This window comes from Hibiscus syriacus, unplaced genomic scaffold, assembly GCF_006381635.1.
Source record: "Hibiscus syriacus cultivar Baekdansim isolate YM2019G1 unplaced genomic scaffold, ASM638163v2 tig00001195_pilon, whole genome shotgun sequence".
Lineage (NCBI taxonomy): Eukaryota > Viridiplantae > Streptophyta > Magnoliopsida > Malvales > Malvaceae > Hibiscus > Hibiscus syriacus.
In genome coordinates this window covers 19,616-37,172 of record NW_024061848.1, presented here as the reverse complement: position 1 = coordinate 37,172, position 17,557 = coordinate 19,616, and the positions used below count along the sequence as shown (strand labels likewise).

The following is a 17,557-nucleotide window of genomic DNA, read 5'->3' as shown; positions in this document are numbered from 1 at the left end:
TTAAATATTAGTGCTAAAATTAACAAAATTGAAACGTAGGTGGCATAAACGAACCCGGACCTAAAGGTGAGTGGTATTGAAGTAATTTACCCTATATTTTATACATGGTGCAGATTTTGATGGCGTCAAAGCTGCTTCACTTTCAATCTAAGGCCTCTGAAGAGTCGAAGATATTATAAAGTGGCTTTTTAGGTTATTTGAAAATATTAAAATTTTCGATGGAATGTTGCAAATAAAAAGAGAAAAGAAAAAAACCTACACTTTTTTCTTTTTAATGCTTCCCGATAACATATTTCAAAACTTCAAAATAGAATGTGTAACCACACATTTCAAAACTCTCTCACCTGCTGAGTCTGCGAGGCCAAGCCACACAGGGAAGGAGAAAGAGAGTTGATGGAGGTGACATCAGGAGAGGGCAAGAGCAACGGCAACTGCATCAACAAGTCTACACATGAACGGCGAGTAGGCTTAATTTACGATCAGAGAATGTGTAAGCATCGAACTCCTTATGGTGATGATCATCCCGAGAAACCTGATCGAATCACCGTTATTTGGAATCGGCTCGAACTCGCCGGCATTCCCCAAAGGTAACATTTTGAAATTTTCGGCCACTAATCTGATATTCTCTTTCGTTTTCTCGCCGTTTATTTGCACTGAGGAATTTTTCGAGTTACTTTTTTCGAGTAATAAGTAAACGGTAACGTTTTGAAATTTTCAGCCACTAATCTGATATTTTCTTTCGTTTTCTCGCTATTTGCGCTGAGATTTTTTTTGAGTTATTTTTTGCGAGTAACAAGTAAATGAAAATTATCTATATTGCAAAATTCATTTCGAATCTTCATCGTACTATCTTTGGTAACCAATTGTTATCATAAACCCTAAAACCCTAAAACCCTAAATTTATCCTCACATTTCCTTTTCTGACTTTATGTTTTAGATGTGTGGTTTTAAATGCTAAAGAAGCCGAGGATAAATACCTTTGCGGTGTTCACTCCAAAAACCATGTTAATCTGATTCGTAATATAAGCTCTAAACAGTATGATTCAAGGCGAAATCGGATTGCATCCAAGTTAAATTCTATTTATTTAAATGAAGGATCATCTGAGTCTGCTTACCTCGCTGCCGGCTCTGTCATTGAGGTACATTATAAAATTGTCTGATAAACATTAGATTCACATTTTAAAGTTAAAAATGTCAAAACAGATTTAATTATTTTTGGTCATATAGGTTGCTGAGAGAGTGGCAAGAGGGGAATTGAATTCTGCTTTCGCTATTGTTAGGCCGCCTGGACATCATGCTGAATATGATGAAGCGATGGGATTTTGTTTATTCAACAACGTAGCTATAGCAGCTAGTTTTCTACTTGATCAAAGGGTGAGAAGTGAGAGCTAGTTTTTATTATTCAGGGTTATTTTCCTATTTTATACACAAAATTGTTAAGTGTTAATGGAAAGTGACAATATTGCATTTTTAATTAATTTTTGTTTTCCACTTTCAGCCTGAACTTGGTATAAACAAGATTTTGATAGTTGATTGGGATGTTCATCATGGTAATGGTACGCAAAAAACTTTCTGGAAGGATCCTCGTGTTCTGTTCTTCTCTGTTCACAGGTACATGACTAATATAACCCATTTTCTTATCAAGTTGTGTATGATCTTACTTTTGATTTTCTTGAGGCAATTGTAGATGCTCTCGGTCGATTTTCATATGTTTAAGGATAAGATTAGTGTTGTTCATCTAATAGCCTTTTGTTTGTTGCTAAGCTTGTTCACCTTTTTCAGGAAAAAAATTCCAGGCCTTCAAATAGAATATGGACTTATGACATTTAATCAAACATGACCTCCATGGCCACTATAATTTTTTTTCTTGCAGGCATGAGTTTGGGAGTTTCTACCCTGCTAATGATGATGGGTTTTACACTATGGTTGGAGAAGGACCAGGTGCCGGATATAATATAAATGTTCCTTGGGAGAATGGCCGGTGTGGGGATGCTGACTATCTTGCAGTTTGGGACCATATTTTAGTTCCTGTTGCCAAGGAATTCAATCCTGACATAATTCTAATATCTGCAGGATTTGATGCAGGTTTGATGGTTATAAATAACTTACCTATTGAGATTGACAATTGTTGGTGTTTCAGATGCTTTAAGTCTCTCCATCATCATAAATGTTACTTACATGTTTGTAACAGCTGTTGGTGATCCTCTAGGGGGATGTCGGGTAACACCATATGGATATTCGGTTTTGCTGAAGAAGGTTAATAATCATGTTCTTAATATTTTGAAATGAGACTTACAATATTGCTCCTTTTATGTATCTAAAAGGATTTTTTCTATATATTTTGCATTTAAAGTAACTTCTTTTTTCTAGTTGATGGATTTTGCTCAAGGGAGGATTGTTTTGGCACTAGAAGGAGGATACAATCTTGATTCTATTGCAAATTCAGCCTTGGCTTGCATGGAAGTTTTGCTAGAATACAAACCTATTTCTGAATCAACTGAGGCATATCCATTTGAGTCTACCTGGCGAGTAATACAAGAGGTAATCTGTTAAAATTGTTGTTGCTGAGCTTGCCATTTTCTTATGTTGTGAATGATATTAACTTTGTTTCCTTATTTGTCGATAGCAATTTGTGCTTAGTTCATCGGGATAGCAAAACCCGAATCACTTGATGGATTTCGAATCTGTCTGCTCAGATTGGAGCAGGTTTCTTTTAAAGTAGATGTGAGAGGGGTGGACCCCCCGCCCCCTATAGTGGGTATGAATGTATAATCATTGTTGTCACGCTCTGCATTGTTCCATTATTTGTGATTTCCATTTTACCCTTATATTACAACTATTAAATGGGTAAAAATGTGAGATTGTGTTTTACGAAAAAAATAATATATTTAATATTCAGACAATTGTGAAAAATGTTTTAGTTTTATGTTTAATTGGTTTTTGAAGAAACTTGTATATTTACTAGCCTTGTAAAAAGTTGAAATATTAGAAGTAATTAGCATTAATCAAATAAAGGAAAGGCAAGGCAAGGTGGGGATGGATCTATACAACATCCATGGAAATGGTAGTAGTTTTCAGCATTTATACATCCACAGTGGAACTGGAGGGTGGTGTTTTAGAGCATGCTAACGGTGGAGCAGTGGTAGATTTGACAACATCTTCCTGTGTCCCATTCCATTATCATCTCTGTTAGTGCAATCTTTTCTTCTGCTGAGCCATCGATTATTTTTTGCCAGGTTCGTAAAAAGTTGAGTGCATTTTGGCCAACACTTACAGATGAACTGCCAACAACATTGACCAATCAAAAAGCTCCTCCTGTAAGATTTTTTTCATTTTGATTGCAAAATTACCATCATGCTTTCATCATGTCAAATTTGGATAGCCGTTATTAGTAGATTAGCATGTTTTATTAAATTTGTCTTATTTAGATGATTTTAAAATTCATTAGCACTAAACATTAACGTAAATGCAACAATTAGTTATTTCTCTTATAACTGCTAAAAAAGGAAACATTTTAGGGTTTTTGTTAATAAGTTTAGCACATATAATGTTATTTGTTACCCCTATACATCTTTCTTATATAGTTGTTTGCAATGCAGCATGTTTTACTGTCAAGCTCTGAATCTGAAGATGAGGTTGATGAAGCTTCGGAAATCATATCAAAAGACCTAGTTCAAGCTATTGAGGATGTTGTAGAACCCCTTTTAAAGTTGAGGATTGAAGATTATCATGGTAATAAAGTGAAGACTATGCTGTTAAGTTTTTTTTTTCTCTTTGTCTCTATCTATAGCAAAAATAGGCTTTCTGAAAAAATTGACTTTTGCATTTATAGATGTTTGTTTGACTGACAAGTGACAATTAAGTGGTTAAAGGAAAACCACTTAGCAATAAACTGAAAGTAAGACAATTTTTGGGGAAAATTACACAATTTTCAAGAACAACCTGTGATTACAACTTTTCTTTCCCCTTGTTCAGTGGGTAGTGGAGCAAATAGTGGTGAATTTCTAGTCAAGCTAGGTTTCTTCAGCCTAGAAAGACATCTAGCACTCTTTGTTGCTTGGTCCATTGTGGGCTTGCTCTTTCATTGGGCCTTAGCTTGTGCCTATGTTAGTATAACAGTGCACGTTAATTGAGGATGAATCTTTGTTAAACAATGGTCGAGGCTGAGTCCACCTTGACAATAGTTTTAGGTCAAGAATAGTACATCTAGTTGATTTTAGGTGCAAGATAGAAGGTTGAGAGTCCTGTCATGGCCATCTAGGCCTAATTTGGCAATGTTTAGATTGCTTGAGTTGCTGTTGTTTGACAATCTTTTTTTTTTTGGTTATGTGGGCCTTGCAAAAGTTTTAGTTTAATATTAATATTAATAGTTTTAAATATTTTAATAACTATGTCAAGACTATTATTTGACGAATGTGCAAACTTTTCAGAAAATAACCAGATAATAGATAAGATAATATCTTTTGTTTTCCCTCCGAAAAATACCATTTAAAAAAATATGTCTTTCTGAAAGTCTATTTTTGCAAAACTAGTAAGTCTTAATTTTATTTGAAATAATAAACTCCATGTTGAGTGCAGGTCAAGTAACTAGTGCCTCGTGGAGATCAAAGCTATCCAAGACAGACATCTGGTATGCCAGTTTCGGAACAAATATGTGGAAGTCGAAGTTCTTCTGCTATATTGAAGGCGGACAGGTTCGCATTTTTTTTATAAAGAAGGATGAACTAAATCAATTATGTTTTTAGTTTTGGTAGCCTCTAGACTTTAACTAATATCATAACCATGATTACACCTGATAAAGTCTGTGTTGTGTTTGTGTATTTTTCCATGTTGTAATTGTGTTTGATATATATGTTTATATAAATTTAGATATGGTAATACTTCATTTATATAAATTTTGAGATATTCATGTATTTGTGTTATTTTTTCCTGTTATTTTGTGTATTATACTATGTTTTAGTTATCTTCTTTTCATGTTGGGTCTATATTTTTTATCTAGGTATTGTCATACTAAACTCTGTTTCTATTTGGCAGGCAGAAGTTGAAAAAATTGATCTGTTTCTTTTAGTTTTTCCATATTATTGAAGCATGCCTTTGTCCAATACCTTTAGAAGTCCTGTATCTTGAATTAAATAGTGTTTTTGTGAGTAGTTTCTTAAGGTTTGCATAAGAGGAATGGGTCTCCATTTTAGCCACTTTTCATTAACTCCTTTCACTGGGAAACATATTGGGTTTATTAATCTGGATCTGAATGCTTCCAAAAAGAGCATAAGAATGCACTATATTTGTTTATGTGAATATCTGTTGTGTTAGCTTTTACTATCGATATTGTTTATGATTTGATGTCCTTTGCTATGGTACATGGACTTGTGTGTGAGTATCGAATACGGATATATTGTTTATGGTTTGAGCCACTTCTTCCCCTCCCTCTCTTTTTCCTTTTGCTTATCCCACTTTAACCTATCTAGTGTTAATCACTAAATTGTAAATATGATTTTAGGTCATAGGTATGAAAAAGCCTTGTTCTGGTTCAATGGATAGAAACCCTCCAAAGGAGACTCGTTGGAAAACATTTCCGCATCGTCTTTTCTTTGGTCGTGATTTTACACAAACTTGGGGTCCCGGAGGGGTTGCTTTCCTCGATCCTCTAAGCAACAATGAAGAAAAAGCATACATGTGCCTCTATAAAATTACGTAAGTTCTTCCATATTGCACTTTAATAATTCAAATTTCATTTTCTTTATGTAGATGGTAACTTCAATCTAAGTTGCAATTCTTAAGAAACAACTCTTGAATCCTTTGGATTAGCCTGCTTGAGTCATAACCCTATTGAAATTATCTTTCTTTCGCATCTTAAACAGGTTAGAGCAGTTCAATGATGTTTTGCTGCAGGAAAATTTTCCAGATAATGATATGAATTCTCCTTTATTCGATCTAATTGCGTTGGACTCAATCCCGTATGAAGAATCACATATTGTGGAGGCTGTCAAGGTAATTCATGTATATGCTGTTAATATTTTTGGGTTTATGCCGTCTTACAAGAAATTTCGTTGCTCGTGCAGAGGGGATGGTACCATAATGTTGTTTACCTCGGAAAGGAAGATGATATACCTGTACTGACTATGACGTATGCTTAAATGCACTCTCTTTGCAACTCTATTTTCATTCGCTATAAGTCATCTTTTACCTCTTTGTACAATATATGTTTACATTTTCGTTTATTTGATTATGTTCAGGTGTCCACACTCTGCAATTGAAAGCTTTAAGTCCGGAGAGATTCCTTTACATGCTCCTAGTAAAGATTATGCCGACACCTTGATAAGAGGCCTCGTCGAAGGCAAGCAACTATCGGAAGAGGAGGCGACAACTTACATTCAGGTAGCATCTACAAAGCCCTTATGATTGCTGATTGCAACTCCTTGTTGGCATATTTTAGATGCTAATTTCTGAAGTATTTAGCCATTAACGGTACAGAATTAAGGAATTCTTGTTGCTCGAACAGTTGACAATATATGATATTTGATAGGGTAAATTCTTGATGTTATGTGGGCTTTGTCCATTTTGTGTATTTGGTTAGTATTCAAGGGGATGTATAACTTAACAAATCTTTAATCCTGTGTTGACCTATGTTACCTAATTTCAAGTGTGGTGGATATAGGCATACGTTTGATATTATTATTGTTGTTATATGGAGGAATTGGTGGATGTAAGTGTGGTTTAGCGTTAAGTGTTAACTTTGAAGTTGGTTTTTTTTAACATTCTACTGTTTATTATTATTATTATTATTATTATTATTATTATTATTATATGGAGGAATTGGCGGATGTAAGTGTGGTTTAGCGTGGGTAAGTGTCCACTTTGAAGTTGAATCTCTTTATATTAATTATTCATTTTATTGATGGTATTCACCTTGAATTTTTATTTATACCTATTTAATACGGATTTTTTTATTGTTAATATATATGTATACCCTATAAAATAATTTTGGATCCGCTATTATCGAATATTCCTCATATTTATATTTGAATGTATCAAATACATATGTTGGGTAGATGTGTAATAGAGACTCCTAAACTACTTGAATTCGATGTGAAATAAAACCCAACTTGAATTTGATGGTCATTAAGCTGGAGGCTAATCATTTTTCATTAATAGTGAAAGATGTCAATTTGAATTTAGATTTGAGCTAAAAATCGTACCAAGGAATCAAGTAGAATTTTTTTCTTGAGTTTTATATGTGAGATTTGACTTTCATATTTATAACTAGGTTGTAAATAAGATTAGATAGTTTGTGAGTTATTTGAGATTAATTCGGTTAATACTCTATAAATATTCGACTCGAATGTACTTCACTTTATCTCGAGTTCTTAACGAGTTGAAATGAGTTATTTGATATTCGATTTGAAAAGTTCGCGAACATTTACAAAAAATAATGTATTGAAAATTTAGTTTTAAAAATTAAATGATTAATAATATTGATATTTATGTGTTGATTTTAAAAAATACAATACAAGGTTTTCATATACTTAAGGTTTATGTTCGAGTTTGAGTTTAAACTTCAATCGGGTCAAGTTAAAAAAAAAATATCTCAAGTTTTTTCGTGTTTCAATTCATGGTATTGAGTTTGAGTCGAGCTTAAAAAGTTTAATCTCGTGAATTTTTGAACCAATTGAGTTCAATTTTAGAGTTTTTGAGTCGAATCAAACTCAAAAATACTCAAACTCGATTCGATTCATTTACAGTCCTATTTTTAACATGAGTTTGATTCATTTTGATTACACCTATGATGTTGAACATGATACTTTTAAAGAAAAACATTTAATACTTCAATTTTTTTTTCTTTTTACATCAAGGCTCCTTATGGTATGGAAAAGGGAAACAAGTGAGAATAGAAAATTTGTTAATATAATCCGTTAAATTATAAAATACGATGTAATTGTGGTTGATAATTCTTTTCTTCCTTTAATAAAGCAACGTCTTAGTCATTGTATGCAGCTATCATTTGTAATCTAAGATATAAACAAGATAAGAGTACGAGTGAGAATTTCATCGAGTTAAGTAAAATAATTTTGAGTTATTCGAATTGACGGAGTATTTCATCGAGTTGAGTAAAATAATTTTGAGTTATTCAGTTGACGGGTTATATTTTATGACTCAAATTTATTTTTAATTTTTTTTGAGTTGTGTCAAGTTGAGTCGAGATGAATTGAATTGTTTAAGTTTATATACAAATGTAATTGTAATTATTAAAATATTAAGGTACATAATAACATATTGATTCTATTTTTTTTTGACTTTTTCTAATCATATAAGATATATATATCTTCATATTCTTTTTCACATTATAATATTATTTAATAAATCAAATACAACTTAAAATTATAAAATATATTTATAATAATTTTGTAACCCTTAGATCATGCCTAGACGTTATGACCCAATCTCTAAGAACACACTAATTCAAATTATCAAAAATCATGAAATTTTCAGATTACAACATGCATCGTCAGAAAATCAATTTGAACTTATAAATAGAAATAAGAGTCTATAAAATAAAATATAATATGAGATTAAAGTTCAACATAAGTAAATATATATTATCTCAAAATCTCAATATAATAATATAATATTAACAAATAATAAAAATAAAAATATAGTTTGAAAACGTTCATACGATATCTAATAAATAATACTACTAGTCGATCCTCCAAATACCAGTAAAAGATTCTAAAGGTCTGAGAGATCTGAAAAGACAAAAACTAAAGAGTTGGCTATGGAGCTCAGTGTGTCCTTTAACTGTAACAGATAATGACAACAAATCACAAACAATTTAGTCATATTAGAAAATGCAAATTATAACTCAAGTAGTAGTAAACCAATTGATCATTGTTAGAATATTGTCAAAATAGAAAATTCATACAACTTGACCTTTCGTTGTAGATAAAACAGAATGACGATGTTACCCTTCAAAGAGGTACCCAAATCATAATACATAAAATTAGGATGAAAATGTAGCCCTCCGCAGAGGATCCCAATTAGAATCAGAATGAGGATATCACCCTCCGTAGAGGATCCCAAGCAGAATCAGAAATCAAAATAAGGATATAGCCCTTCGAAGAGGATCCCAAAAAGAAACAGGACGGGGATATGATCCCATGAAGAAGCAAGTATGCATCAATATACAAATTTAAAATGATACAAATGAAATTAGAAATTAGACATATCACATATAGTCATAATTAAATATGAATATGCTTACAAATAATATCACACATTCATTATTAAAGGTATCATACGGGTTAAGAGGACACACCTATAGCAGCTAAACAATACCAGTTAAGCCTTATGCTTCCAACGATCGGTAGTACTAGGTCTTACGGAATGGTGACCTAAAAATAACACATCACTCCATGAGTAGGAAAATCATACATCTAAACAGAAATATATTATTATGTCACTTAACAACATTTACGTGAATCTCAAGACGAATGTGCAAAATTGAACTGAGTTGAACAAGGGTGGACGGGGTCTGACGGAGAGCGATGAGGAGACACAGGATCACTTCAGACCATAACACTAAAAAGTGCATCCAAAATCTTATAATTTACTTATCATGATTATGACTTTAAGTGATAAATGATGCAAAACAAGGATTTCGAGTTAGAATTTGGTAAAATAGATTGCGGAAACAGACTGAGAATGTCAAAAAACATTAAAGGTAGAGATCAAAAAGAAAAAGTCAACGAAAAAAGTCAATGGTCAAAGTCAACTAGTTTGGTTCAGTCAATGATTCAATTTGGTTTTAAATCGGTTCAGAATCAAACTAGTTCGGTTAAACCAGTCAATATTTCAAACATGCTAGAATAGACCCACAAGTGCAGCGGCGGCTCGTTTGGCGCTTGGAGGCCCCTCTGGTTGTCAGAAAATTATGAAAAAAATATAGAATTGTATTTTAGGACACGACGAGTAACTAACAAGCATCGATTTCCATAAAAGAACGATGAAGATACGCTATTTTGCAAAACTCAAATCTTCTATTCAATTAAAAATAATGACGCCGAAGGTGATGGATAAACCGACACCACCAAACGAATAGAAATGATGAGACAGAGATAATACGTCGACGGAGAGAGTCAGTTAATATGATTGGTGGTAAATCGAGGCCAAACTGTAACAATAATATATTTAGAAAGAAGAAGAAAACAACTAAGGGAGTTTCAGAAAGAAGGGAAGGAAAAAAAGGAAAGAAAGGAAAAGTGTGGATTTCCTTAATTTATTTTTGGGTTAATTGCCTTAATAACCCTTAAACTTTTAGAATTTTTTAAAATTACACCCTAACTTTCAAAAACTTTAAATTAGTCTAAAATTTGGGATGTTTCAAATTTCTCCCTTAAGAAAATTTCGACCTCAAAATTTTACCTGACGTAAAAGACGAGGGAACTGATTCTCCATAGATTTCTGAGTCCCCCAAGTGGCCTCCACAAGATTACAGTTACTACACAGTACCTTAACCATTGATATACGTCAACTTCTCAGAACTCAATCCTCATAGGCGAGAATTTGAATAGGCTCCTCCTCATAACTAATATTAGATCTCAGTTCAAAATCTTTAACATAAATAATATGAGATGGATCAAAACGGTAGCATCTCAACATAGAGAAATGAATGACACCATGAATGCACTTAAGCTATGAAGGTAACTCAAGATGATAAGCATATAGTCTAACTCGACGTAGAATCTGATAAGGTCCAATCAACCTTGGAATCAACTTGCTTTTACAGCCAAACTTGATAACCTTCTTCCAATGAGATACTTTGAGAAAGACTCAGTCACCCACATTGAACTCGGTATCCCGTCTCTTCAGATCATCATAAGATTTTTTGTCTATCAAATGCAACCTTAAGTGTGTCTCGAATCAACCTAATTGTACCATCGGTCTCTTGAATAAGATTGAGTCCTACAACCCTCCTCTTAGACAACTCATTCCAACATAGCAGAGTATGACACCTATGACAATACAATTACTCATATGATGCCATTTGTATACTGGTCTGATAACTGTTATTGTAGGCAAACTCAACCAATAGCAAGTGATCCTCCCAACTACCCCGAAAATATATAATACATCATCTCGACTTGTCCTAAAAATTATGAATAACCCGCTCAGACTGACCATTAGACTACGAGTGATAAGTCATACTAAAGTTCAATCGAGTACCCAGAGCCTCTAAAGATCCTTCTAGTTTTGTGACATAAACCTTGGATCTTGATCAAAAATAATAGGAAAAGGAACCTCATGAAGGCGAATAATCTCAGAAATATACAATCGATCTAATTTTTCAATGTATAACTAGTATGAATATAGAAAATTAGAATGAGGATGTAGCTCTCCTTAAAGGATCCTATTAAGAATCAAAATGGGGGATATTGTCATCCATAGAGGATCCCAAGTTAAATCAGAGATTAGAATAGGGATATATCCCTCCGAAGAGGATCCTAAACAGAAATAAGACGGGGTTTAATCCATTATAAAAATAGGACGGGGATATGATCCCATACAGAAAACAACTATGCATCAATATACAGATTTAAAATAATACAACCACAATAAGAAATCAGACATATAATAGATAATCATAATCAGAATACAAATATGCTTACAGATAATATAACACAATACAATAGCAAAAAATTTATTAAAGGCATCATACGAGTTAAGGGGGAACACTTATAATAGCTAAACACTATCAACTAAGACTTACGCTTCGCACGATCGGTAGTACTAGATCCTGTAGAATAATAACCTAAAAATAACAAATCACTCTATGAGTATGAAAACTATATATCTAAACAAAAATAGACTATTAAGTCACTTAACAATACTTACGTGAATCTCGAGATGAATGTGCATAACTGAACTGAGCTGAGTGAGGGTTGTAGGGCTCTACCAGAGAGTAATGCGGAGACAAGAGATCACCTTCAGAACATAACACAAAAAAAGTGAGTCAAAAATCTCATAATTTTCTTAACATAATTATGACTTTAAGTGATAAATGAAGCAAAATAGGGATTTCGTGTTAAAATTTGGCAAAACGGAATGTGGAAGTAGATTCAGGATGTAAAAAAACATAAAAACAATGGTCAACGATCAAATTCAATTATCAAAGTCAACAATCAACTGGTCCAGTTCGTTCAACGGGTTTAGATCGATTCAGGGCTGGTTCAGGATCAATGGATTCGATCAAACCGATCAACATTTCAAAGCTGTTGGAATAGACCCCACACACGCAACAGTGGCACATGGAGACCCCTCCGACGGTCGAAAAATTATGAAAAATTACATAATTGTATTTTACGGCACGATGAATCACTTACAAATGTCGATTTCTAGAAAAGAACTGTGAAGATACACTATTTTGTAAAACCCAAACCTTCTCTTCCTCTGAAAACAATAATGCCAGAGATAATGGATAAATCGAGACCACCAAATAAGCAAAAACAATGAGACAAAGACAATGACCTCGACAGTAAGAGTCATAGCGAAACGATCGGCAGTGAATCAAAGCTAAAACGTAAAATCAATATATTTGGTGAAAAAGAAGAAGAAAACGACTAGGGAAGTTTCAGAAAGTGGGGAAGAAAAAAAGGAAAAAAATGAAAAGTGGGGATTTCCCTAAATCATTTTTGGGTTAATTACCCTAATAGCCTCCAACTTTTTAGAAGTTTCTAAACATGAACCCAAACTTTCAAACATTTTAAATTAGTCCAAAATTTGGGATGTTACAAATTTACTTTAGAAGTTATTTTGAGGGTAAAATATTGGTGGCAATATAAAAGAGTAATGGAATTGATGAGGATAAAGAATTTGCAAACAATTGAGTATATTATTAGTAAACAAAAAAGAATTGAAGTTACATAGGTATTCTATTGTAGTAAAGGAGTATGTAGCTCAAATTTGGTCAAAAACGGACTTAGAACAAATGATGAATTAAGGAAATAAGAAAATTATGCAAAATTGTTGGACTAAATTAAAAAAATAGAAAATTTATCATACAAATTGAAAGTACATAGGTGTTTTACTATGATTTAGGAGCATGTAGTTCGAATTTAGCAAAAAATAGACTTAAAATAAATGAGGAATTGCAGGAAATCAAGGATTAAATCGCAAAATTGTTAAAATACTCAGTCAATTTTCAATTTTTTGAGTGACTCTCGAAATTTTCAAATTTCAACTCGAATCAAACTCAAAAATCAACATGATAATTCAAGTTTACTCGTATAACTCAAAATAAAAAAATTGAATTAAATCGAGTTTGTTTACCTCTATATAAGACAAGTCGATTTAGTATTGACTTAAATGATACATTGTCATTTCTAATCTAATATGTGTCGTTGACCTCCCGGACTTCTTTGACATTTCCCTTAAAGACTGGTTAACTAGGAATCTTGATGTTCTCCTCTTCATGGGGATTGATATTCCTTGGAACATTACATTTTCTTCATTTTTTGGGCAGGTTTGGAAGAGGCGAAACTCGATCATCTTCACCAACCAAGGATTGTCTAACACTAAGTTGTTTCACCTTAGTTATTATTGGGCACGACACTACTATTCTACCTCGCCCACAAACTCTATCTCAAAGATTCTGGATGATGATCATATTCAATGGGAGACTGCTGACGCGAGATGGATGACCCTCAACACTGACAGTGCTTTCAATAGTTTGTCATCCTTGGGAATGATTGGAGGCCTCATTCGGAACCATGAAGGGGATTTCATAGTTTGCTTTAACAAATTTGTTGGTCCTTCCTTTGTTCTTGAAATCGAGCTGTGGGAAATTCACGATGGCCTCGTTCTTGCTTGATCCCACGACTTTGAAAAGTTGAATATCAAACCGATAATGCTGAAGCTCATAAACTGATTATCTTGCCTGAAGCTTCCATCACCTCATAGCCCTTGTGTGGGTAATTGTCGTGCTCTCCTCTAGGGCTTGGAACCTTGACTCCGCTTTGATTAAACGCGAAGCGAACTTCGCCGCTGACACCATCGCTAAGCTTCAAACCAACACAAATGGTTCCATCAAGATCTTTCGTGCAGCTCCCGCCTCCTCACTAATATTCTCTCCAGAGACATAATGGTCCTCCTCATTTGAGGAACTACAAATACACAATGTAAAGGCGTTAACCTCTTGTCCATTCAAATATATATATGTGTGTGGGCCTACGCGTACTATTAAAATCACAAGGATAAAAAAAATAAAATGAGAGGAGACGCACGTAAATTAAAGGACTCAAATTGTGTTCAACAATAAACAAAGGAACTCTTTTGCAACCCATCATCCTAACACAATATTACTTGAGTAATTACAATTTATTAATGGAGCTCCATCCATGTTTCAAATTTTTACTCAAAATAACATACATTATTAGATCTTTAAAAATTTATTAGATGTATGTACCCTTCGTAAATCTTTTATCTATTAATAAATAAAATAATATAAGGTGTTGTTTAAAAAATTAAACATTAAATTTAAATTATAAAAATGTTTGATATTTTTTAAATTAAATATTATATATAATTATATAATTTAATGAATAAATATAAAATCTAAAAAATAATTTACATAATATATGTTGAATATATTCTATATTAAATTATAAATAAATCTTTAGTAATATCTAAAGAGTTATTTGTAAATTCTCTTAAGTTCGTAACACATTTTATTTAATATAGGATTAATAAAATAAATAAATGTTTAAATTATAACATATGTTAATTTTAGGTGTTTGAAGATTTTTTTTTCATTTAAAGTAGGTATTTAATATTTTTGACGTTACATTTTTGGGTATCTTACTTATCACAACCATTAAAACTAATACTAAAAAATCCTAACCATTAAAACGTTACATTGTCGTCGTCGTCATTGATACTACCGGCTATAAATCAAATGAAGCAGAATACCCCGCTGTTCGTATAGCAGAAATTTTCTCAACCAAAAGCCAAGTGTGAATGTGAAATCTCAATCCCATGAAATTAGTCCCACAAATTAATTTCAAGTGTGAACGCGAAACTCTTCCGCAATTAATTTCTATGTCCCCTACCGCGTTGCTATTCATACAAAATTGAGATAAATTTAAGGTTAAGAATTTTGGGGTTAAAAGTATTTAGGAATTTGGAGTAAGTATAAAGGCGATGGCCGATTAGTAGATAGACAGGACATGTGGGTGAACGTTCAGCGACAAAAGTGATAGTCAAAGATGATCGGTGAAGACTGAAATGAGATTTGAAAGTAAGGATTAAAGGATTTTTTTTTGATTTTAAAGAAAGTTAAGTCTCGAGTAAAAAATAATAATATTTTAAATTTTTTCTTTAAAAAATTAAAATTTTAGAAAAATATAAATATACCACGTGTTAGATTACGGTCCTTTTTAATGGATGATACAACATATACACTTAAAAGAATAACGTTAGAAATGTTAAACACATTTTTTGAAAAAAAATCTGTAGTCAATTATTTTTACATTGAACCTTAAATATAAATTGTAATATCCCAAATTTTGGACTAGTGATTAGAATATAATTTGTAAAACTTTAGGGACTAAAAGTATAAATTTTTAAAAGTTATATTTTGAGTATGTACATGAGTAGTTCAGCCCAAGAATGGAATTATAATGGGTTTCAGGTTTTTTATCTGAAGTTTGTATAAAAGTCTATTAAGAAATAAAGTTCGGTAAAATATTCTAATAATCGGATCGAATCGAAAGTTTACAAAAATCTAAAGGAAAGTAGCTGGAGTTATAAAAATTATATTGATATTTTTAATCAGTACAATTTGATGTGAATTAGTGGAAATTGGAGGAATTTCCATGTTAAAGTGGAATAGTCAAATTTAGTGACTGAATTAATTTTTTGGAAAATTGGAAGGGCAAAGATGGAAATTGATAAATAACATTTTTAGATTTATTTAAGGATATTAAAATGGAGATAAAATGATGGCATGGTGGTAAAAATTAGAATTTATTAAGGGTAATTTGAACTTTAGGGATTAAAATGAATTTTAAATTCATTAAATACAAGTGTCCATGAGATTTTTGTGTGGAAACTTCAAGAAATTTTTTTCACTTCTTCAAGCTGCTTCTGTGAGCTCAAGGCGAGGAGGAAAAAAAATTTCTTTTCCATTTGAGCTATTTTATTAGGATTTAAGACTAAATTGTGAAATGAGAAAATCATCTACATTGGATTCTCTTTCTTTTGGTGTAAATATTTTCATGTTTCATGCTTGAATTGGTGAGTTCATGAAAGATGTGGATGAAGGGAAAGTCTAATTTCAATGATTTAAAGTTGGTTCGTGGTGTTAAAAGTGTTATAGAATGGTAATCAAGCATTAAAATTTATTTGGAATCAAGTAGAAGTAAATGAATAAGGTTTGACCACTAGGACTTCTCATGAATAAATGTTAGTTTGAAGTGTATTTGATATGAAAATAAATTGAATGGTTGAAATTGAGTGTAGTTGTTGAAGTTGAGCTTGAAACAAATTTAGGGATATTTAGGAAAGATTCAAAGAATTCGGTCTTTAAGGAAAATTGTTGGAATTTTTTAAAAAAATTCCTTAATGGCTTATAATGATTATGGAAGTGATCTCATGTGCTTGAAATCATATTTTGGATTAAATTGAATCTTGAATAAATTAGAGAACCAATTCATAAATTATGGAAATTAGAATGATCCATGTGCAAAAGTAAGAAAGTTATGATTCCATACTGAAATTTATTAATAGTTTGATGAGACGTTGAATCTAGGATTGATTTAGAATGGTTGGACTTGATTATAAATGAATGTTGGATGATGATTCAAGCTTGAAAACAAATTGGAGACCATCAGGGGACTAATTTGTAATTTTTGGCCATAAGGAGGAATAATTGGAAAATTTTTAAAAAAATGTCCTAGGGATTAGATTGGATTTAAGGATGATTTTCATGCCTTGGAATTGAGTTTTGAATCATTATGGAACAATGTTAAGTTAGGAGGTCATTTTCGCAAGTGTTGAATAATGGAAGGATCAAGTTGTAAGCATTTGAAAATTGAAACATTATGCTTGAAATTAGTGATGGAATGTTGATTTTTGGATTGGAATGAAAAGTTGTGTAATTTTAGGGGGTCTACTCGGGAGTTTCGAAAAGTTAGTGGTGAAAATTTCAAAAGTACAATACTAATGTATTAATTGAGAAGTGTTGGATATAGTAGGAAAATGATGGTTGAAATGGATTAAAGGACTTGAAAAGATAATTTGATACAGTTAAAGTCGATTTCAGTTTTAGTAAGAAATTAATATATAATGTACATGAATAGTATTTTTAGAATTTTGATTTGAATTAGAATTTATTATATTAGTACAAGTACTAATATATGTTGAAATTGTTTAAATGTTAGAAATTGATGACCGTGTAGTTCGTGATCATAATCAAAGTTAAATTGAATCATATACAAGACTATAGTACAAAGGTGAACGTGACCGTATTAGTAAGCGCTAGTGAGTCATTAGGTGAGTGTATCTA

General features: G+C 32.2%; 1 protein-coding gene across 1 annotated transcript; it reads left to right on the top strand.

Moving 5' to 3' along the window:
• Nucleotides 1–316: 316 nt before the first annotated feature.
• LOC120123753 (histone deacetylase 5-like) lies at nt 317–6,639 on the top strand. The gene is made up of 14 exons (XM_039142581.1): nt 317–587; nt 938–1,139; nt 1,228–1,374; nt 1,499–1,611; nt 1,874–2,085; nt 2,192–2,256; nt 2,371–2,541; nt 3,237–3,317; nt 3,600–3,732; nt 4,579–4,694; nt 5,501–5,694; nt 5,862–5,991; nt 6,063–6,127; nt 6,237–6,639. Exons 1-14 carry the CDS (start codon nt 394–396, stop codon nt 6,400–6,402), a joined length of 1,989 nt encoding a protein of 662 aa, XP_038998512.1. The 5' UTR covers nt 317–393; the 3' UTR covers nt 6,403–6,639.
• The last annotated feature ends 10,918 nt before the right edge of the window (nt 6,640–17,557 follow it).